The sequence below is a fragment of the Caretta caretta genome, chromosome 11, assembly GCF_965140235.1.
Source record: "Caretta caretta isolate rCarCar2 chromosome 11, rCarCar1.hap1, whole genome shotgun sequence".
Classification (NCBI taxonomy): domain Eukaryota; kingdom Metazoa; phylum Chordata; order Testudines; family Cheloniidae; genus Caretta; species Caretta caretta.
The window spans coordinates 69,747,870-69,772,234 of NC_134216.1; the positions used below are offsets into that span (position 1 = coordinate 69,747,870).

A 24,365-nucleotide genomic window follows, 5' to 3' on the forward strand; every position below is an offset into this window, starting at 1 on the left:
AGATGTCTTAATTTAAAGCTAGGCTCAACAATCCACCAGTTCATTAAGTCACATTGCTAGCATTATATGGACATCCATGATAAATTTTGGATATTATAATATTCCACTTCTACTAGATCCATAAACATTAAAGGGGGAAATACGCAGATTTTTAAATATGAAAAGATGACAAAATACGTAAGTTTCAAATTAAGAATCTATTTTGGAATACTATTAAAGTATAAGGCACTCTGACATTTTAAAGGTACAAGAACTTGTGTCTCATCATTAAATATGAATCATGTTACTGGTGTGTGTTGCAGGTGTACTGTATAAGACAAGAAATATCAGTTTCTGAAAGGGCAATCAGGAATCAAAGCAGCTACATGATTAATTAAATCCTTAAAATTAGTTGGCACGAACTTACACACTGTTAAGGGTTAAATGCAGAACCATAGAAGAACATGCCCAATTTTGTTTTATTAGTATTATCAAATTCTATCCCAACCCTGGACTATCTGTCATTTAATAATTCTAAATCTGAATACAGAGAATAAAACCACTAAAGACATAGCCTAAAATCAGATGGAGGTTTCAATCTATTCACTATTTAACACTTTTATTCTGTGAGGGGATGAATTTAGCTTGCTTAAAATGTTCCAGTCTCTTCCTGGCAAATTCTGAGGAAAGTTACTATTGCTGGAAATTAATTTTTAATTAAGTATATGTTCCACATTCTATGCCAAAAGCAAGATCAGAGGTGACTAAGCAAAACCGAAGTTGTTGGTCTTCAAAGACACAAGCAGACCTGGATAAAAATGCTACAAATGCACTTGAAGGGAACAATATTACAAAAGTCTAGTTCAAACTTATTCTCCAAAAGAGTAAGGCAGATTGGTTTGCAGAATCTAATATATATTTTGTGATCTAGAAGAGAAAAAAGTTTAGGCTTCATATATCTAAAAGATGCAAAAAAAGCACAAACTATTTTTTCCATTTGCAGATAAGATGCCACATAAGATGCCAGTAACCGAATATCTTGTACTACTGAACAAATGAGGAAAAAGTATGAGAGAAAGTTTTAATTTTAATTAACATTTGCAGATAAGATGTCACATAAGATGCCAGTAACCGAATATCTTGTACTACTGAACAAATGAGGAAAAAGTATGAGAGAAAGTTTTAATTTTAATTAACAATTATGCTAATATGTACCATATTAGCATATCTGGTATGCCAAGTCCCCAGTACACTCATCTTTACATGCCTCTGTTTTTCAAAACGCGAGCCAATGCAGCTGAATACGTAGTATAAAGTGTCAAACTGATACATTTATTTAGCTGCTACACCAAAATCCTTGTGTGCATTAATGGAATTTGTAGGCATTCCTCCCCTGCAGCTGCTGTGACAGTTTACCCCACACAATACGGAGGTTTTACCAGGGCTGCTTGTATAGCATGAGATATGATTGCCTCTCCTTCAGGTATGCATAACTTACCAATTGTTTTACTGGGACTCTCTACCAAGTACCTTTTAAAATACATTTACAGTATTTAACTTTGATTTCCCATGTCACTGAACTCCACAGGTTAGTTACATGCTTAATAATCAGCATTTACTTTTATTTTAAATTTACCCTCAAATTTTGAGTGATTTCCTGTTCTTGTATTATGGACATATTTTAAAAGGAGTAACTGATTGGTATTCTATATGCTCTAATCTTTATATTACAGTTGTTGATGGAGAATTAAATACATTCTCAAGACACCAAAATATAAGACATGCAGTAGTAAGAGTTCTCATTAATCACCTTTTCTACAGAGGCTAATAGAATATTTACATGTGCTGATTACCAAGAATTATCCAAAGAAATGATTACTGGTCATCAGCATGTTTTCCTCACTGATTAAATGCTTTTAGTTAATTCAAACCTCAGCATAAAAGCATGCAGGTTAAATTCTAGTTCTGTCTCTTGCTGTGCCTCTCTGAAAGTTTAGCTCATGTTAATATCACATGTTCAGTCTGCAATAAACCAGTACCTTCATTTCTTTCAGTCCCTGCATGTATTTGCCTTCTACATCCTGAATCTGGTTCTTTAACTCATTGATATCCTGAGGGAAATGGCAAGAAAAGTGAATGATATCAAGAAAACTAATGGGCAGTTATGACAGCTGAATGAGAAGCCGGTGTTCAAAATTCCCATTTACAGACACGTTTCTACTCTAGTTTGAGTTTTCTAAACTTCATTGTAAAAAGATTTACAGGCTTTTCAGCCAATCATCCTTCTTGAATAGACGTATATTCCTGTCCTAATAATTTTGATTGGGAAAATAGGATGTTTCTACAACAATAAGGATGGTCTTGTGGTTAACGAACTAGATTGTGACTCAGGGGATCTGAATTCTGTTTTCAGCTCTATCACAGGCTGTATGATATTGGGCAAGTCCCTTTCTATCTCTCGTTCTGCCTCAGCTCCCTATATGTAAAATCGGAATGCATCCGATGAAGTGAGCTGTAGCTCACGAAAGCTTATGCTCAAATAAATGTGGTTAGTCTCTAAGGTGCCACAAGACTTCCTTTTCTTTTATATTTCTCTACTAGCACCCAACAGCGGTGTTGTGAAGATAAATTTATTAGTGCATGTGAGGTGCTCATAGCTACATCACTCTATGATAAGTCTCAGAGAATAGGAACATGAGCATTAACAGGACACCCTAGGAAGTGTGGGAAATACCACTGGGAAATGGAATGAAGACATTCATTTTAATTATGAGCCCAATTAAAGCTTTACACAATCTCTCTCTCTCCTTGGTCACCTCCTGATGCCAGAACTGCAAAAGAAGTAAAATATTATAATTTGGAGGTGACCAAGGAAAGAGAAAGGGACTGGGTTTGTTTCCCACTTCCATAGTTTTTAATACCAGATGGAACTATTACGATCATCTAGTCTGATCTCCTGCATAACACAAGCCATAGTGTTTCGCCCAACCATTCCTACAGCAAGCCCATAACGTCCAGTAGTGCTACAGCATCTCGTTTTAGAACAGCTATGCACCATTTTTCCAAAAAATAAGATTTCTTTTAACCAACCAATAAAATTAAAATACAAAACATACCATAAGGTGGGTGAGGTAATACCTTTTATTGGACCAACTTCTGTTGGTGAGAGAGAGAGAGAGAGAGAGAAGCTTTCAAACTTACATGGAGTTCTTCTTCAGATCACCCGAAGAAAAGCTCCATGAAGGCTCATCTCTCTCACCAACAGAAGCTGGTCCAATAAAAGATAGTACCTCACCCCACCTTGTCTCTCTCATATCCTGGGGCCAAAATAGCTACACAACTCTGCATAAAACAGACCACAGTTACTGCCCACTTTTAGACTGCAAGAGGGCTAAATCTTTAGATGAATTAGGTGTTTCTGGTAACTCCTGCCAATATTGATTTGCATGTGTAATTTCCCACACATACTGATGGAGAAATATAAAACTATGCTTTTAAATAATTCCACTGCTTACTAAGTCAAACTTAGTGGGAAACTTCAAGACATGAAGAAATACATTCTGCTTGGCAAGAGACAGCTCCTACCAATACATGTCACTTACAAAGACTTCTTACCTTTATTTCTCTAATGGATGCCTCAGTATCAACGGAGATGGAGGTGTCCCCACTGCCTCTCCGGGAGGAAGTTCCACCCAGAGAGGCTAGCGTAGCTGCTGATAAGCTTGACACAGTACGAACTCCCTAGAACCATACACAGTTTAAATAAAATGGGTATAAAACAATCCTTTTTAAACACAAAAATGAATGCATGTGAATATTTTGAGAATGTGATCTGCCTCTTTATATGCATACCAAGTCAGAATGATCAAAATGATCTCTTTGGAACAAAGAAAGTTGTTTTCATTTATAGCAAATGGATCATCAGTAGACATGCTGTGCATCAGTGGGTCACAAAAGAACTTCCGTTGAACAAATTTTATGTCCTGAGATTTTTCAGATCATTTATAGTATGACTACTGATGGAGACAGAAGCCTTCACCTTGAGGGCATCAGTTCAAATTTGGAACAGGATGAAATTGACTGACAGAAGTTACCATCAGATATCTAATTGGTGAGCTATGAGAAGCAAGTCTGTGCCTTTAATTCAGTCCAATTCACAGTAGAGAAGTGTCCAACACCACCAAAATTATATAATTGGCACTCACGTTGGCAGTCCCAGCAGCGGCCAGTGTTTAAGTACAGAGCCTCAGATGAGAGTTTTACTTCATTACAATGGGGCAAGGTGAAGCTCACTGAATTTATTCTGTAATATTCAGATATTTTTAAGGCCAGAAAGGACAATCTTGTGTGGCCTCCTGTAATATCACAGAAATTTCACATCAAATTTCACCCAGTTACCTCTGCGTTGAGTCCAATAGCTTGCATTTGACTATAACATTTCTTCCAGAAAGGCACTCAGTTTTGATTTGAAGATCTCAAGAGATGTAGAATACACCACTTCCGTTGGTAGTATATATCAAAGGTTAATCATCCTTAACGCTGCGAGTCTGTCTCAGATTCTGCAACTTTCCATGACCTCCATGACATCTGCAGTGGCTGGCTCAGGGGCTGCCTGAGCTCGGCAGCCCTTGGGCCAGCAGCAGCAGTTTCAATGTGTTGGAGAGGGCTCAGGGCTAGGGACAGGGGGTTATGGCGTGTGGGGGATGCTTACCTCAGGGTGGGGGGCTCCCTGGCTCCCACTGGCATGGCCCTGCAGTTCCTAGGCAGAGGGAACAGGGGGGTCCTGGGCTGTATGCTGCTACCGCACCCCCACCCTGCCATCACCAGCAGGTTCCCGGGCCACCTCTTTGGCACTCCTGGACTGCCCCCCGCAGCCCCATGCCCAAGTTTTAGTTTGGGGTATATAGTAAAAATCATGGACAGGGTCACAGGCTGTGAATTTTTGTTTACTGTCGTGACCTGTCCATGACTTTTACTAAAAATACCCGTGACTAAAATGTAGCCTTAATCATACTCCACTGCTAAAAAATTGTGCCTGCAATAGGCTATACCTCTCTGACACCCCCCTGGAGAGAGAGTGGGCTCTGCTCTTGCCTCAGAGTTGGGGGCACTGCTCTCTGGCTGTGCTTTTTAAGATGTTGGCCCCCTTGCAAGAGGAAGTTAAAGCAGTTTAAACAAGAAGTTAGTATTCTTCCACAGCAAGCAGAGTTGTAGTCCTTTGGGAATCTGAAGAAGAAATGAGAAAAGTACCTCTTTTCTGAGAGGGCCTGGGCAGCCATGGTCTCAAGCTGGTTCCCTAGTCAGCACTTTTAGGGGATGGGGACCTCGGAGTTGCAGTCCTGTTCCTTCAGAATATCACTCTGCACTGAGCAGGGATCCGGATCCTCCCTTTTCATGGCCTGCCCCACTCTAGGTTTGACAAGCCTCACAGATGTACTGGGTTGAGGCTGATTGCACCCAGAAGGGCTCTTTAACCCCTCTCCTGACTGGGTGGGGGTCTACTCCACCACAGCACCTTATTTCTAATTTGAATTTGTCTGGCTTTAACTTCCAGCCATTAATTCTCGATCTCTGCTAAATTAAAAAGGCCTTTTAGTGCCAAGTATTTTCTCTGCATCAAGGTACTTACACACCATAATCAAGTTAACTCTGTCACCTTTTTGATAAGCTAAACGGATTGATCTCTTTAAGTCTCATTTTAACACTTTTTCCCCCTGCCCTTGAATCATTTTTATGGCTCTTTTCTGTACCCTCTGATTTTTCAACATATTTTTAAAATGTGACCACCAGAACTGGACACAGTATTGCAGTATTGGTCTTACCAATGCTATATACAGAAGTAAAATCATGGAATCCTAGAATATCAGGGTTGGAAGGGACCTCAGGAGGTCATCTAGTCCAACCCCCTGCTCAAAGCAGGACCAATCCCCATTTTTTGCCCCAGATTCCTCATTGAACTGGGTTTAGCAGGCCAATGCTCAAACCACTGAGCTATCCCTTCCCTCCCCCCCCCCCCCCCCGCCCCATTTTGTTCTGCATCTGTGTGGAACCGAGCACTAGGGAGTCTTTGGCACGACTGGGGTTCCTCGACCCTGCGGTAATCCAGCAGCATCAAGGGCCAGGTTCAGTATCTAGGGGTTTCCTTTCAACAATACAACACAGAACTGGCTCGAGCCCCCACCCAGTGACCTATCGCTTAAATCGACTTCTGTACCAGATGACTGGTAAACGTGTTGATAAATGTGAAGTAACACGCACTGGAAAACATAATCCCAACTATTCCTACAAAATGATGGGATCTAAAGTAGCTATTACCACTCAAGAAAGATCTTGGGAGTCATCATGGATAGTTTTCTGAAAACATCCACTCAGTGTGCAGTGGCAATCAAAAAAGCTAACAGAATGTTAGGAACCATTAGGAAAAGGATAGATGATAAGACAGAAAATATCATTATGCCACTATATAAATCCATGGTATGCCCACACAAATACTGGGTGTAGTTCTGGTCACCCCCATCTCAAAAAAGATACATAAGAATTGGAAAAGGTACAGAGAAGGGCAACAAATATGATTAAAGGCATAGAACACCTTCCATATAAAAGATTTAAGAGACTGGGACTTGTCAGCTTGGTAAAGAGACAGCTGAGGAGGGGGATATGATAGAGGACTATAAAATCATGAATGGAGTGGAGAAAGTGAATAAGGAGGAAGTGAATAATTTACTGTTTCACATAATACAAGAACTAATGGTCACCCAATGAAATTAACAGACCACACGTTTAAAACAAACATAAGGAAATACTTCTTCACAAAACATATAGTCAACTTATGAAACTCATTGCCAGAGGATGTTGTGAAGGCCAAAACCATAACAGGGCTCAAAAAGAATTAGATAAGTTCATGGAGGATAGGTCCATCAATGGTGATTAGCCAAGATGGTCAAGGTCACAACCCCATGCTTTGGGTGTCGCTAAGCCTCTGATTGCCAGAAGCTGGGTGTACATAACAGGGCACAGATCACTTGATAATTGGCCCAGTTCTATTAATTCCCTCCGAAGCATCTGGTATTGGCCACTGCCAGAAGACAAGCTCTTGGCTAAACGGACCACTGGTCTGATCCAGTATGACCATTCTTATGTTCTTACTATATGAAGCTATATCCTGTCATGGATTTTATTCAAAATTAGTGCAAATTCAATGCAAGTTTAACATGGAAAAGTGGTAAGATATGTGTTATGATCAATATAATTAATGTCAACTCTCTTACCTTCTCAAAGTCTTTTTCTGGCCTTTCTTCAACCTGCAAACAAAAGAGATTATTTAGAAGCAATAATTGGATAATATTGGACAAAGGGAAGACAAAATAAGCCAGGCTGTTTGCTTTTAAACCTAGCTCTGAGGAAGAAGGTTCACTGGCAAGATATTCTGCTCAAAGAACAACCACAACACATAGCACTGTAATAGCATTTGTGGGAGGAAGCAGTCTGGATCACACCTCTCAAGCCTTCCTTGGTGTACAGTACATTTTAAGATGGGGTATTCTTCTAACTGATAAAGTGAAGCTTGTGAACTTTTCTGTTAGGACTGCTCATATGTTATATAAATGCTCTTTACCTTAATCAAGAAAGCCATATTTCAAATAATTTCAAATCATTCAGAAATTAGACAGGTGTATAGGCCACATATAAATCACTTGGAATAGAAATCCATATCCAAATCTCAGCCACCCAAGAGCATACTCCAGATTAGAAACTAATCTATAATAAGATGCTGAAAAGGGGGGTAGAAAAAGAAAAGATGAATGAGATTAACCAGAAGGTGGTCTTGGGGTGGGCATAACTTTGTTATAGCTCTGTTCTTTAAATTAAAAATAAAATATGAAGAGTGTGTCTCACACATGGAGGAGACAGGAGAAAATAGACAGGCACAAGGAGGGGCCCTTGGCATCTATATAAATCCTCCCAATGTAGTGCAAATGATCAGATGGTAATCTATCCTGAAGAGCAAGGGTTGAGGTCCCATTGGCAGAGAATGTACCTCCTTTGGATTGCAAAGAGAAGTAGTCCAAGTGTTCAAGGGGAGAGTACAGTGGTTTAGGGAACGAGATGGGCAGCAAAAATCCGCAAATTTGAAATTTCAGTTCCAAACACAACAACAAAAAATTCCCATGAAACTACATTCAAGAAGTTTTATTTTGGATAAAAATATTTCAGCCTGATAAAACATCTTGTTCCAATTTCACCTTTTAAAATGTTATATAATATAAAATGGAACTAAAAAATAACTTTAAAAAAATCAAAATGTTCTTTTCCGAATAGGCTGAAATGGAACATTGACCTTATTTGAAAAAATGGAACAGAGCATTCCAAGTAAAATTTTGTCCATCTCTGTTTAGGGCTCAGCAATTCAGTCATTTGAGGACTGATGCAGATGCTATTTTGGTATTTTATTTTTGGATTTAAAGGAAGGTGAACGCAGAGGGAGGGGCTGCAAAGGTAGTAAAAAGAATTAATAAAGGAATTAACTATGGAAGTACACAAGCAGAAATCAAGCCCACTCAAACACACAATTATGAATACAATATAATTAGAAATGAAACATTTGCCATACAATGGTTCATGCCTTCAAATAGCCAAAGAAACATACAACTTTCAAGTTTTGGAAAAGCTAACGAGTTATCAGTGTCTTTCCCTTTAAGGTATCATTTTTGAATGTCAAAGGGCAACGTAATGTCATTAAAAGGAAAAAAGGTCTGGTAGAACTAAAAAAATCACTCAGATTATTTCACTTCAAGAAACTCATTTTCAGGAGAACCAGATTGTGGCAGGAAAGAATTGGTTTCAAGATTACTTTTTTATTTCTTTCAAAGGCATATTTGCTAAACACAGGCATTTTCAGATTAATGATCATTTTAATAACAAAGGATGGTTTATTTTATTAAACAGCACAACTGCTGAGTTATTATCAATAGTGGGCTCAGTCTAAGATCCAAGTCAAAAGCAAAGAACATTTTAAAAACATTTCTTTCAAATACTGCAACACTTTGGGAAGGGTAAATCCTACTTGGAAAAGCCTTCAAGTGTAGACCAATTTCTTACTGGGACAAATCTGATAGGTAAGAAAAAATAGATAAAGAAATAGGTGTAGCATTAACCTTTTTTGTACCAACTACTCCAACTCAGGTTACCAGAGATCTGGATGATGGGATGGACTGCACCCTCAGAAAGTTTGCGGATTACACTAAACTGGGGGGAGGAGTAGATACGCTGGAGGGTAATGATAGGGTCCAGAGTGACAGACAAATTGGAGGATTGGGCCAAAAGAAATCTGAGGAGGTTCAATAAGGACAAGTGCAGAGTCCTGCACTTAAGACAGAAGAATCCTATGCACTACTATAGGCTGGCAATCGACTAGCTAATCAGCAGTTCTGCAGAAAAGGACCTGGGGATTACAGTGGACGAGAAACTGGATATCAACAGTGTGTCCTTGTTGCCAAGAAAGCTAACAGCATATTGAGCTGCATTAGTAGGAGCATTACCAGCAGATCAAGGGAAGTGATTATTCCCCTCTATTCGGCTCTGCTAAGGCCACATCTGGAGTATTGCATCCAGTTTGGCGCCCCCGGAAAGGATGTGCACAAATTGGAGAGAGTCCAGCAGATGACAATGAAAATAAGTACAGAGCTGGAGAACATGATTTATGAGGAGAGGCTGAGGGAACTGGGCTTATTTAGTCTGCAGAAGAGAAGAGTGAGGGGGGATTTGCTAGCAGCCTTCAACTACATGAAGGGGGGTTCCAAAGAGGATTGAGGTAGGCTGTTCTCAGTGGTGGCAGGTGACTGAACAAGGAGCAATCGTCTCAAGTTGCAGTGGGGGAGGTGTAGGTTGGATATTAGGAAAAACTATTTCACTAGGAGGTGGTGAAGCACTGGAATGGGTTACCTAGGGAGGTGGTGGAATCTCCATCTTTTAAGGGTTGGCTTGTCAAAGCCATGGCTGGGATTATTTAGTTGGTGTTGGTCCTGCTTTGAGCAGGGGGTTGGACTAGATGACCTCCTAAGGTCTCTTCCAACCCTAATCTTCTATGATTCTATGAAATGCTGGTTTCTAAATCTTTAATGAAGCAGACAAGATCTGCAGAAACTGGCATGGCCAAATAATCCCATTACAAGTTATACTGCATGGTTGAGGTGGGTCTCAAAGATGATGTATGGAAAATGAGTTTGATTCTCCAGGACAAAAACTGGACGACAACAATTAATGAGGACATTGTTCAATATTTTCAAATGATATAAATGTAAAGAGTTATCTTCTATGGGATGCATTTGGAGAAGTTTTTAGGGGTCAGCTGATAAGCAGAACCTCTCAATTGAAAAAGGAGATTAAGAAAAATTAAAATCAGAAGAGATTCATAAAACTCCAGGTTCAAAAAAGTATATAAATAGTTAACTAATATTAGTGGGAAACTAAATATGTTGATGACACATGCCACTGAAAAAGCCCTTAGATACATAAAGCCGATATTTTATGGAACAGGAAATAAATGTGGTAAATTACTGTCTTAAACTTATAGGGATTCAAAAGCAACCATTATGCCACCAATTAACAGCCAGCAACAGATACACACCCTAGTGATGCGTGCTACTTTTGCTGCTTATTATAAACCCACTCTACTTCAGATACACCAAGCTCTGAAGTGATTCAAAAATATCTGGAAGTAGCAGGCTTGCCAAAGATACATGAAATTGATAAAGAAACTGTAGATAATAGAAGAAGAAATCTTAGAGGCAACACCAAGCATGGAAAGTATGCAAATTCCAATATCTGATGGCTCTTCAGGTGAGTTTTATATGGTAATTTAAGGAGAATAGTAGGTCCCTTGAGAGATCCCTTTAGGGACATTTTAAGCTCCAAGCTAAGGCCTTGTCTACACCATAATGTTAGAGTGACACAGGCCACCTTGTGTCAACCTAATTGTGCATAAGTCTACACTTAAATTTGCCTCCCACCAATGTAAGTGCTCCATTATGCCAACAGAGTAACAGCACCTTCCCAAGTGGCACTGAGCCATGGTCCATGTATTGAAGTCGACACAGCAAGAATGTAGATATTGCATTACCTTTGTCAACCCTAACAGTCCTCCAGTCCACAATGCCCAATACTGACTGCTCTGGTCACAGTTGTCAACTCACTGTCCAGGGTCACAGAGACCAGAAGTCCCCCACCCCCATTAAAACCCCACAAATTTTTGAAATGCCTTTTCCTGATTGTCTATCTTGGCAAGTACACCTAGCAGCTCTCCATTGTTGTGTGCAACTGCCCAACCAGCCATGGTGGCTACACACGCCAGACATGCTCCTGCCTGGAGCAGACAGGAGATATTTTATCTGCAGGGCCTGTGGAGAGAACAGGCTGTGCAAGCACAGCTATGGACCAGCCACAGAAACATGGACATCTATGAGCATATTGTACAGGAGATGCAGGGGAAGGGGTGCGACAAGGATCAGCAGCCGTGCTGTGTGAAAGTAAAGGAACTGCAGCAGGCATATCAGAAGGCCAGAGAGGCCAACAATCAATCTGGTGCTGAGCAGCAGACCTTCTGCTTTTACAAAGAGTTGCATGTCATATTTGGCAAACACCCCACTGCTACCCTACACACCACTGTGGATACTCCAAGGCCCCTAGTGTGAACAGTGAGGAGAGTGGGGGTCCTGTGACTGCGGGGTCCAGCTATTCCACGAGTCAGGAGCTGTTTGAGATTCCACTGCAGTCCAGTCAGTGCCAGCAGTTGAGCACAGGGAATCCTGATGCAGGGGAAGGAACCTCAGGTACATGTGTAATTGTATTTCCCACTACAATGATGTACTGATCCCTCCCCCCAGCTTAGCAGGACACAGGTACTGACTTTTCATTAATTTACTTGTACTAGAAGAGGCAGTGGTACAATAAAGAGGTAGAGTTGCTATCGGTTTTTCATTGCCCTGCAGAATTAGTAGGGGGGCCATATGGAGCAGTTTATGTACATAGGGGTTTCCCTTGAATCCTCTTCAGAGATCTTAGTGAAACTTCCATGGAGGTATATTGTAAATCCTCTCCCAAAAGTTTCTAGGGATGGCAGCCTTATTTCTTCCTCCACAGTAGGACACCTTCCTATGCCAGCTAGCAATAACTTCAGCAGGCACCATTGCAGTCAACAGGCTAGCAGCATAAAGGTCTGGGTGGCTTTGAGACGCCAGCAACAGCTGTGCTCTCTGTGCCTTTGTTACCCTCAGAAGTGAGATTTCAGCTAAATTCACCATCTCTTGCAGAAAATGGAGCTATGATGGGAACCTGACCCTGGAGTCCCAGTCACTCCTGCACGACTCGTTTCTGCCCCATCATGTCTTGCCAAAACTTCCCAAAAGACAGTGAACTGAATGGTGGTGAGGTGCATACTGGGATACCTACCCATGGTGCACCACACTCCTGGTGAGTTCTTGCACTGCGGACACAAGGAGCCAAGTATGCACATGCACAAGCAATATATTAACTGCAGCAGCTTTTATGCTGATGTAACTTGCATTGGCAAAAGTCTGTAGTGTAGAAACGCCCTCAGCTCCAGTCATCCAGAAGAGGGGATTCTTGGTATCCCCTGTTAGTTAAGAACTGACATCAGCATGGTAGAAGGCCCTTAACATTTGAACCAAGTGGAAACTGTAAACAGTGAAAGTTCATGAAAGAAAGTTTGTTTTTCTTTGAGGTTACACAAAGTTGTTGCCAAACAATGCTGAACTTCCAAGTTACTGTGCAACAAAGACTGCTATCACACAAGCAAACCGATGGAGAACAACCTAACTGTCTCTGAACTGCTCACCATACTTTTTACTGTAAAAATAGCTAATAAATACATGCTACAGAAAAAATGAAAGTACCACCTGCCAAGAAAGTAATATAAATAGGAATACACCTAATAAAAATGTAAAAGCTTTTTATTGTAGGACTCTATTAAAATAAATCAAAATCTATGTGTGTTAATAATGTATAATATTAATCTCTATTAACAGATCCCCATCATTTCATGGGGGGTTATGCAAGAGAAGGAAGGCATACGTAGAGTAGTTTTCAGTAAAATTCCTATGTGCAGCATTGTAACTTGGCAAGGGGTACAAGCTGTTCTTTGTAAAATAAGCACACCACAGAGATCAGAGTTCAGCCTCTTTTGAAGGTTATTTTTCAGAATAAAACCAGAGCCATGTTACAAAAGCGCCAGCACTATCAGAGGGGTGAATGCAGCTGGAAGCCAAGCAGGAGCAGAATAATTCTACAAGTCCATATATGGAAGCATTGCCTATTTTTCAGAAACAGTAATGAACTACTGCAGTTTTAATACATTTGAAACTTATTTTCCTTTTTCTTTCCACTTAACTAGCAAATATTTGATATTAACCCTTCAAATGCCTTGCCTTTACACATACCCAGTGCCAGCATCACCACTGTGCACTAATATAGTGCCTTTCATCTGAAGCTCTTAAAGTGTTTTACAAACATTTACTAAATAGATTTCAATACTCCCGTGAAGTAGGTTCATATTATCCCCAGTCTGTGACAAATAAACAAACAACAAAGTTAAGTGACTTCAATGTCAAATTAAATCAGTGGAAGAGTCAGGCCTTTAATCCAGAACTCCCAGACACCAGCCTCTTAAACTAGACCACATATGCTTACAAATTTTGACAAAGCAGCTGCTAGAGGACCTTACGTTGTACAGTATCAGGTACTAAAAAGTCCACAGCCAGTGTGTGAATGTATCACTGAATTGCTCCTCAGCTCCGTTTCAGTGACATGGGATAAGATCATTTTCCTCATGAAAATGAAGGTCTTTTTTTCCTGTTTGTTGTGACATGAATGAAATCTGAGATCACATTTTCTATTCTAAAACTATTAGAGTATTTCAAAATCATTTAGGCTCTTAGGGGAGTGAGCTCACCATTGGTACAATTTCACAGTTGTTTTGACCTTTTATGCTCTATAAATCCAGCACCAGAGGGCAGTCTCAAACTTAATCAAGAAAGAATGAAACAGCACCACCTCTGAGATGGACAGGACAGACTATCTAATGCTGAATGAGAGATGGACAGTCATTAGATACAAGGAATTATAAACCTACCTTAACACTGAGGAAATAAATTTTTTACTAATTTTAATAATCAGAATGTAGCGTTCCTTCCTGCCTCATTGGGAAACAGTGACTGATGTAATCAAACACCACTCATTAAAAGTACAGTCTAAAAGTGGTAAATTCTGTGGGCATACACAGGGCCATCTTAAGGCCTTGTGCATTTAAATAATAGTCTACCCTGCTGTAGGAATCAGCACAGAACTTTTAAAGTTTACTAGTGAGAAAACCTCTGAACTTTGTCAGGTTAGGATTAGGTGTTTCTTCAGGATTCTTTGTAACTAACCTAGATAAGGAATGACTATTAAATCAATCCTTCTTACTTAAACAAACCTATCAGGAATTTCTGGAATGCAAGTCAGCATTGCAATAGATCTCCACTCCAGACAAGCTGAAGCACAAACAGATCCGCCACTCTTCACTGGCTTTAGCTGTCAGCTTTGGTATACCAGTAAAATTTTAAAATTGAAAGGGGAGACTGTATTGGATGAAAGCTGTGAAAAATGAGGGCAAGGTATCAAACAACTAACACATTTGCTTAGAGTTAAATCTACTTCTGTTATCACTTGTGTGCTGTTCGTCATTAAAGGTGTACCCTCCTACAACATAAGAAGCTAGTTGCAGCTCTGCCAAAGGATTAGTATGTTGGTTTGTTACAGCTAGGCCTGCACATTCTCCTAACCACACTTTCATTTTCAAAGACATGGCTTATAATGAAAATATTGTGATGCCAATCAGCTAGTACAGCCCCTCATAGGCTACAAAAAAAACTGACTGTTGGTCCCCACCCTTCTGAGTGTCTCCAAGAAATGGGAAAAGGAACGTAGCACAGATTACCTGTTGTGTCCGGCTAACAAAATATGCCTTTGAATTCCAAATATGTTTTCCTCTTTTTAGCTCTGAGAAATCTTTTAACACAGATTCAGAGAATAATGGAATTGGTTTCATAGGCGTATCTTTCAAACTACTAGCTCCTCTTAGTGATTAAAAAGTCTGAACATTTTTAAATTTCCAGACTTAATAGCATACAGTGACACTTTCCTCTTTTCTCAGCATTTGAAAGACTAATCTACATGATCAGGATTTACCTCCAATTTTTTCTTAAGTACTGAAGATTTATGGAAAGTGAAATCTACCAGCATTATCCTGAAGATCTGTATTTATACAGAAAACTATGCAGTTTCCTGTTATATTAGCATGTAGTTATTGTACATATGCACAGACACAGGAGTGGGCAATAAAGAGGCAGTCACATGATGAATGGGATTAGTGAGCACCAGATCAACTTGCAATCAGCAAACTTGACTAAGTACCATCATCTTATCACTTCAGTTTAACTACACACACATGCAAATATATAAATTAATTATAATTTTATGTATATCATTTTAATATTACCAACTATATTCCCAACACATGCATGCATATTAAAACCTTCACACCACTAAGACTTGTGCAGGGCTAAATCTGCATTCTCAATTGCTTGCAGGTGCAGCTACTGCAGTTTTTTGCAAAAAGGAGCTGAAAGCAGTGCTGGGGGGATAAATGGAGTAGTGAGAAAAGGTTATGAGTTTGAGGGACATTTTCCAATATTTAATTTGAGAAATCAGTATCTTTCAATGGCATTCCACTCCTTCAAAACATACTCTGTGAAAACTTAATACCATTTAGTTGTGTTTTGTTTCTCAGCACAATTAGCAAGTGTAGGAAATAGGTACGGTTGTGTGCTGACTTGAGAATACCTGCATCTGTAAGGGTGTAAAGCCAAGCCCATTTCAATGCTGCCAACTCACATGATTTTTATTATTTTTCTCATATACCCGGACTTTTCCTTAAGTGTTTAAATACCTTAGTGTCCCTGTTCATTCTAATTTTCCCTATTTTTTTGGAGGGTTGAAATCCAGCTTTCAATGGGACTTAAAAATGTTATTGATATATTATATGCATTGTAAAAACTCCACAGTTCCTTCAGAACCATTACATACTATTATGCCATTAAGTAATTGTTTAAAAATGCCAATTTTTACTTACAGGTAATGGCTGCAGTATGTTAGCTGTGCACTGAAAATCTTCACTATATCATTTAAAAAATCAGAAATACCCTGACCTTTTTGATGCAAGGTTTGTTTTTAAAGCATTAGCAAATTACTTCCAAAGATCTTTTTTTCAAAACAGAGATCCATTTCTCAGTAAGTCGTCAAGATTTAAAAAAAAAAAAAAAAAGACCTGAAAGACTGGATTTTTCAATAATACATTTTCAAACTAAAAATGTTTTTATTTTTAATAGTACAACTTTAAAATAGTCATTATTGGGCTGAGATCATACAAACCCACATTTAGTCCTGTTTCATGCTGATACATATATCATAAATATCATAAATACATATATCATAATCACCCTGTGTCAAATACATAGCTATTTATGGGAAAATTTTCTGTACAGAGCTTTGTACATACACATTCTTTGTACAACGTTACCAAACTTCATACCAGGACAGCTCTACTCCTGTTTGAACCAATCACGAGAACCAAAAAACAAACTACTGAAGAACAACACTACCTAATGAAAGTCTTTCAAAGCCAGTTTTACACGTTAATAAGTAACCCCTGTGGCAAGCTAACAACAAACAGAGCACCTTTACAGAAAAATACCGTATCATAGTTACATCAACTGAATTCTATGGACTTTAGTGAGTGGAACTTCTTAAGGAAGGGATCTTAAACATCAAAGTCTTGTGTGGACATTAAGCTCCACTGATCCCTTCTGTAAAATAAAGTGGGGTAGGTGTCCATCAAAAGTTTACCTTCTAGGCCAGGGTGGGCAAACTTTTTGGCCTGAAGACCACATTTGGGTGGGGAAACTGCTTGCAGGGCCACGAATGTAGGGCTGGGGCAGGGGGTTAGGAGGCAGGGGGTTGGGGTATGGGAGGGAGTCCAAGGTGTAGGAGGGGGTGCAGTGTGAAGGAAGGGGCTCAGGACAAGGGGTTGGGGCGCAGGAGGGGGTGCATAGTGCAGGAGGGGACTCAGAGCAGAGGGGTTGGGGTGCAGGGGGGTGCACAGTGAGGGGGGGTTGGGGTGCAGGCAGGGGGCTTAGGGCAGGGAGTTGAGGTGCAGGGTGCAGGAGGGGTTCGGGTTCTGGCCGGACGCCGCTTATCTCGAGCGGCTCCGGTGTGGCAGTGGTGCGCACCAGGGCCAAGGCAGTCTCCCTGCCTGCCTGCCCTGGCCCCAGCCCCGCACCACTCCGGGAAGTGGCTAGCACGACATCCCTGAGGCCCTGGGGGAGAGGGAGCAGAGAGCTCCGCACGCTGCCCTTGCCTGTGGGTACCTCCCCCAAAGTTCCCATTGGCCGTGGTTCCCCATTCCCGGCCAATGGGAGCTTCAGGGGAGGTACCCATAGGCAAGGGCAGTGCACAGAGAGCTCTCCCCCCCCCAACCCCCACCCCAGGGACGTGGTGCTGGTTGCTTCTGGGAGCCGTGTGGGGCCCGCAGAGCAACGGGGGTGGCAATCCCGCAGGCCGGATCCAAAGCCCTGAGGGGCCGGATCCAGCCCATGGGCTGTAGTTTGCCCACCCCTATTCTAGGCACTTTTGTGTCATGTGCTAGACACACTCAGACACATGCATCCGATGAAGTGAGCAGTAGCTCACGAAAGCTTATGCTCAAATAAAGTTGTTAGTCTCTAAGGTGCCAAAATGACTCCTTTTCTTTTTACGGATACAGACTAACACGGCTGCTACTCTGAAATCAGACTCTGTTGCTTTTCAATAGTGTTCTATGTTTACTGTTGTTTCTAAATTGTTTTGGCATCCTTCTGGGATGGAAGCCATTGTGTGTAAGAAACAGGAATGAACCATGTTCCTGAAGTCAAGCTGCTGCTAACTATATTTTGGGGAAACCTTTGCTTAACTTAATCTAGGGTACATGCAGGATGTCAGAAAGCCATGTAAAAGACAATATAGACTGTTCCTCAAACTCCAGCTCACTGACAGGTTTCAGAGTGGTAGCTGTGTTAGTCTGTATCAGCAAAAAAACCCCAAACCAAAAAAAGACCACCACACAAATACAATGAGGAGGACTTGTGGCACCTTAGAGACTAACAAATTTATTTGGGTATAAGCTTTCGTGGGCTAAAACCCACTTCATCGGATGCATGCAGTGGAAAATACAGTAGGAAGATATATATACACACACAGAGAACATGAAAAAATGGGCGTTACCATACCAGCTGTAATGAGACCAATTAATTAAGGTGGGCTATTATAACCAGGAGAAAAAAAACCCTTTTGTAGTGACAATCAGGATGGCCCATTTCAAACAGGTTTCAGAGTAGCAGCCATGTTAGTCTGTATCCGCAAAAAGAAAAGGAGGACTTGTGCACCTTAGAGACTAACAAAGTTATTTGAGCATAAGCTTTCGTGAGCTACAGCTCACTTCATCGGATGCATTCAGTGGAAAATACAGTGGGGAGATTTATAATACATAGAGAACATGAAACAATGGGTGTTATCATACACACTGTAACGACAGTGATCAGGTAAGGTGAGCTATTACCCGGGGGGGGGGGGGGAGTAGGGGGTCACGACCTTTTGTAGTGATAATCAAGGTGGGCCATTTCCAGCAGTTGACAAGAACATCTGAGGAACAGTGGGGGGGTTGGAATAAACATGGGAAAATAGTTTTACTTTGTGTAATGACTCATTCACTCCCAGTCTTTATTCAAGCCTAATTTAACGGTGTCCAGTTTGCAAATTAATTCCGATTCTGCAGTTTCTCATTGGAGTCTGTTTTTGAAGTTTTTTTGTTGGAGAATTGCAACTTTTAGGTTTGAAATTTAGTGACCAGGGCGGCTGAAGTGTTCTCCAACTGGTTTTTGGATGTTCTAATTCTTGATGTCTGATTTGTGTCCATTTATTCTCTTGCGTAGAGATTGTCCAGTTTGGCCACTGTACATGGCAGATGGGCATTGTTGGCACATATCACATTGGTAGATGTGCAGGTGAATGAGCCTCTTATGGTGTGGCTGATGTGATTAATGTCCCTTGACTAGATGGTGTCCCTTGAATAGATATGTGGACAGAATTGGCAACAGGCTTTGTTGCAGACAGCCCCCCAACCTGAAGCAAATACTCAACAGCAACCACATCCTACACAACAAAAACACTAACCCAGGAACCTAGCCTTGCAACAAAGCCTGAATAAAGACTGGGAGTGGATGGGTTATTACACAAAGTAAAAACTATTTCCCCATGCTAATTTTTTCTCCCTACTGTTACTCACACCTTCTTGTCAACTGTTTGAAATGGGCCATCCTGCTGATAATAGCCCACCTTAATTAATTGGTCTCATTACAATTGGTATGGCAACTCCCATTTTTTCATGTTCTCTGAGTATATATATCTTCCTAGTGTATTTTCCACTGCATGCATCCGATGAAGTGGGTTTTAGCCCACGAAAGCTTATGCCCAAATAAATGTGTTAGTCTCTAAAGTGCCACAAGTACTCCTCAGGTTTTTTTTAAGCTCACTTTGAAATATCCTTAGATTGCATATTTAAGAACAGCAGATTGAGTAGCACAGTGGTTTATGTACCAGCCGTCTTCACACCGACAACTCAAATTTGGCTCATTTATTGTGCAGTATATTGGCTCACATGACTTGAGTACACTATTGCACCCAAAGTCAGCTGTTTCTGTTGAATTCCAGTTCAATGATGCAGAAAATGAAGTAACTCAAACCGCTCTCAATTTATACATACAAAGGGATCTGTCTCTTCCTCCTGGATAGAGAAAGCCCCTGAAGTTTTGAGTTCAGACATCTATTGGTGCAAAGTGGGACTGCTTTATTATACCCCCCATCCCTGCCTTCTTCCCCTTTTCCCATATAGCTGGGGCTGCATCACCACATCAGTCTTTTCCAGGCTTGCTGGTCCAATGCTTGCTTTGTATCCACTCCATCCTACCACATACAATCCATCCACCATTTTCTTGGCCATCCTCTTGTTCTTCACACATGTACTCTAATCTCAAGCATCTCCCTAACAAGATTCCCTTCATCCATTCTTTGTACACACCGATACCATTTCAGCCTCTTCTCTTACAGCTTCTTTTTGATATCACAGACCTTGGTTTCACTCCTGATGACATCGTTCTGTTGTCCCTCTTCTTTTTCTAAAAGCAAATTGCTCCTTTCCTAAAATGGGCTCCACTGTTGGAGAAACCTTGACTATGATTCTCTCTAACATCTTCATACAATGGGACAGCAATGTAATTCCTCATTACTTTGAATGTATATGTCACCATTTTGTTTGTATATTGGCACCAATATAGACTTTTTTCCTTCTCTTGGGAGTGTCTTCTCTTTCCAAACTGCACACAGGACTCACTTGAGCCAGCATACACGAAACTCTCTCAAGGCTTTGATAATTTCCACCATGACTTCATCTGGACCTGCTGCTTTTCCAGGTGCTATCTTCAGCAGTGCAGTCTTGATGTCTGCCTCTGACAGGTCAGAGACATCTGTGATTATCGGTTCCCACAATGGTAGTGTAGCATATAAAGTAGACCCTCATTAAGTTGACCCTCAAAGTATTCTTATTGGTTATTCATATTCTCACTCACTCTCATATCTATATCTATATCTCATCAATACATAAGCTTCCAAACTGGGAACCACATTCACTGGTGACCTTTACAATAATTAATTGGTACCAGATTTTGTTTGTTTTATTTTCAAAAGGAATAATCAAAGTTACCAAGCCCCAAACTTATCCTGTTATCTGGATATTTTCCCAAAAAAACCAAGAGGTGTAAGTATTTTCTAAAATTATCTCCCAAGGGAAGGCCTAAAACAACATTCAAGTTTTAGCTCCTCAGCTAGGAGGTGCATAAACTCATGGTGGAGTTTATGACGACTGGGGATGTCTACTAAAAGTGGGTGTTCATTCGTGTCATCCTCCTAAAAGTCCATATCTTCGCTCCCTAAGGGGAAGTGCTGCAGCATGTATCTGGCAGATAATAATGATTGAGTATAAGGGAATTAGCATAATTATACTGGTGTTAAACTTTACTAGAAGTGAAGTGATGCTTCATTCAAGCAGACTCATAGCCCTTTGAAATTCACTGGAAAAATTTAAGACTTACTCCACTATAAACTGAATTTTGCTATAATCTAGTTCACTATGCAGCATGTGGGTGTGGGTCACTTGCCAGAATTATCTGAATGTCTCTTACTTACTCGTTTCCCTGCCATTGTGGGGGCCTCAGGCACTGGTCTACTCGTATTCTCTGCCGGTGGATGTTTTTTTTTGTTTGGTTAGGTGCAAGGAAAATGCTAGACTGATGTCTCTGGAAACTGAAGTTCTATCTTTATCCACATAACGTACACAGCACTGGCAGTAGAGCTTGCTGAAAATGCTCTGCCAACATGCCTCACACTTAACCCTGTGGTGGCATTTCTAGAAATTAAATGGTGTTCAATGCCTAGCCTTTCTGCTGACAACACCACTGAGTGCCAACTGTAGCAACAGCTTTTGCAACATAGTCAGCTGTTCAGCAGCAATTAGACTCAACTCATCTCATTTAAACCACAACACAGCTATCAGGTATTAACTCTGGTCACTACAACGTCGGTTAGATTTAAAATGCCTGTGAGGTGAAAATCTCTAATTGTCCATTCTATAAGTCAGTTTCCCTGATCTCGTATGGTATATCAGGTTTAAAAAAGGATTTCTAAAAATGTAATTTTACATCTTAACTAACAGATCAAGAGATGACTTAGTAAGTTATGCACTTATTCTTTAAGAAAGGCTACATACTTCCAATTTGTCTTTTCTTTACTGAGTAGGTTTATGCATATTTAATGTAAGTACTGTAGACTGAAAACACAATTCTCTTCCATCTCAATAATTAAGAACAGAATTTATAAATAGCAGCATGATCAACAATGGGAAAGCACAGGATACCCACAGGAAGCATATACCAAACATTTTCCAAATGGAGATAAAAGACAAACAACAAGCAGGGAGAATGTGAGGCATGACTACAGTACACATCAAGGGAAAGCGAAACCCAAATCAATATAGCCACTCCAAATTCACAGTCCACATAATGCTAACAACTCACAGTAAATATCGTTTTTTAACTATACGGAGACACCCATCTCTTATATTTTATACTAACTTTATGAAGACAAAAAGAAAAGGAGTACTTGTGGCACCTTAGAGACTAACCAATTTATTTGAGCATGAGCTCATGCTCAAATAAATTGGTTAGTCTCTAAGGTGCCACAAGTACTCCTTTTCTTTTCGCGAATACAGACTAACACGGCTGTTACTCTGAAACCTGTCTTTATGAAGACACAGGGTTTTGTGGCATGGTTATTTTGTTGATACAGTTTTTTCAGCATTACATGATTATAAAAGACAGTTACAAAAGGTACAAGTGAAACTTATTGAAATGGTCCTGTCATTTTCTGAGGAAGCCCAAATAGCTCTCTTTAAATTCCACATTCTAGGCATGTTAAATAGGTAGCCTGGTCCCAAGGACCATGGAATTCTGCAGTTAGATAAGGAGATAACATTGCTTAAAAGGAGAGGTTTTTTCTGGTATACAAGTTGTCTGAAATAATTACATGTCTCTTCAAGTAAGGTCCAAAGCCTCTATATGATCATTTTGTCTAGTAAAATGACATTTACTGCCCAGACTGCTAATAAGAACTATGGACTCACCAAGCAAGGCTCAAGGACAGCATTTTGGCAGTAATCCCAGCATCCTCTATTCCAAGCAAGAGTGGAGTCGTTACTGTACAAGGATATTGCTATTTTACAGTGCATTCCCTCCCCCTCACCTTAATAGCAGTGTCTGCTAGTAGGGCTAATCTTCCAGCTCTTGGGTGTCTGGGAACATACAAGAGATTAGGTGGGCAGAAAATGGGTGGGGGGGACAGATTGGACAAGTTAAAAAAGTATGGTATTAAAAGATCTTGAGAGAAGAAAGAGCCAAATATTTGGAAAGTGGTAGAGAACAACACAGGGAAAGATAGATATACAAGGAGGTAGGAGAGAAAAGGAGGAAATAGGAAAGATTGAAACCACCACCGGGGAAAAAATGCACCACGAGCAGGTCAGAAAAAAGTCTAAAAGATGCAGGAAAGGGAGAGAAGTTATGTTTCAGGTACTTAGATTGAAAGATGTTTGATTAACTTACAAAAATGATTACACTATTTATTTATTCCTTTAAACTGCAGGGCTGTGGCAGCAGCCGGGTATTTATTACCCTGCTAGTGGAGGCAGGGTAAATTTTGAGCCAGCCCCAACATCTTCAGTAACCAACAAGCATCAATACCCTTTTGACATAATTGTTGCAGAGTCTCCAAGTCTAGTAAACTCTGCTGAACTCAGGCTGTTGCAGTTTTGAGTTCTGTGCTATCTGGAGCTTCACCTGTTAAGAGGCCTGTCAGAGTGTACTGTGCACCTCTGACTCCGAAGAAAACTTCAAAACTGCAAGATGTGAAGATGGAACCTGCTCGGCACAGACCCTCATCATAGAATTTGCAGGATATTGAGAAAGGAATGAATGTGTGCATGTGGGGATGGCTAACTGATGGAAGAGCACATCTTAGATTGGGTATGGTTGTGTCTGGTGATGCTTCTCCAAAACTTAATATTTATTTTGGTTAGAGGATTTAGCTACGGTTCACACTGTTTCTTTGTATTTTCTGATCCTGCTCACTGATCCTTAGTCATGATCAATATTGTATTATAGGTTAAATTAAACTTGCAATTGACTAGTTGTCTGACACCACACTTTCTGCACAAGTATCAAGCAGCCTTGGGAAACACAGGAATGAAGCAGCTGAAAAGGAGGAAGAGATAAAGAGAAGATATGTGCTCACCACTGGACTTGCCCGAGCAGAGCTGGCTCTAGAAGATGCCCGAGATCCGGAGCCGAGGTAGCAGCTGTACTCCGACGGCTGCCCACAAATACCCCAAGAACACAGTAAGCAGAGATAAGAACAGGATTAGCACTGGAGCAATCAGAGCAATAGAAGAGTCAGAACACTACCATTTCAGGTTAGTTTAAAAAGGGGTGCATGCAGCTGTGAAAGAAAAAAAAGAGGAGGCTGAAGTTGAGAGCAGAAACCTACATTAGACAAAAGGTCTGCATAAGCAATTGGTACACAAATGGACTCAGTAAAAAGGTTTTGGTTTAACTCTTTTACACCATGTGGAGCAG

The 24,365-nt window shown here is 40.5% G+C and overlaps 1 protein-coding gene across 39 annotated transcripts in view; it reads right to left on the bottom strand.

Annotated features, from left to right (window-relative positions):
• The window catches only part of LRRFIP1 (LRR binding FLII interacting protein 1), a 186,653-nt gene that overhangs the window by 24,229 nt on the left and 138,059 nt on the right, over positions 1-24,365 (bottom strand). For 26 of the 39 annotated variants that reach the window (XM_075118149.1, XM_075118148.1, XM_075118147.1 and 23 more), the window contains 4 exons: positions 24,025-24,102; positions 7,248-7,280; positions 3,595-3,720; positions 2,019-2,090 (listed from right to left, as the gene is read on the bottom strand). In XM_075118149.1, coding sequence (XP_074974250.1) covers positions 2,019-2,090; positions 3,595-3,720; positions 7,248-7,280; positions 24,025-24,102 — 309 coding nt within the window. The remainder of the gene's footprint in view (positions 1-2,018; positions 2,091-3,594; positions 3,721-7,247; positions 7,281-24,024; positions 24,103-24,365) is intronic. The other 13 variants (XM_048870153.2, XM_048870148.2, XM_048870140.2 and 10 more) reach the window with 3 other exon arrangements.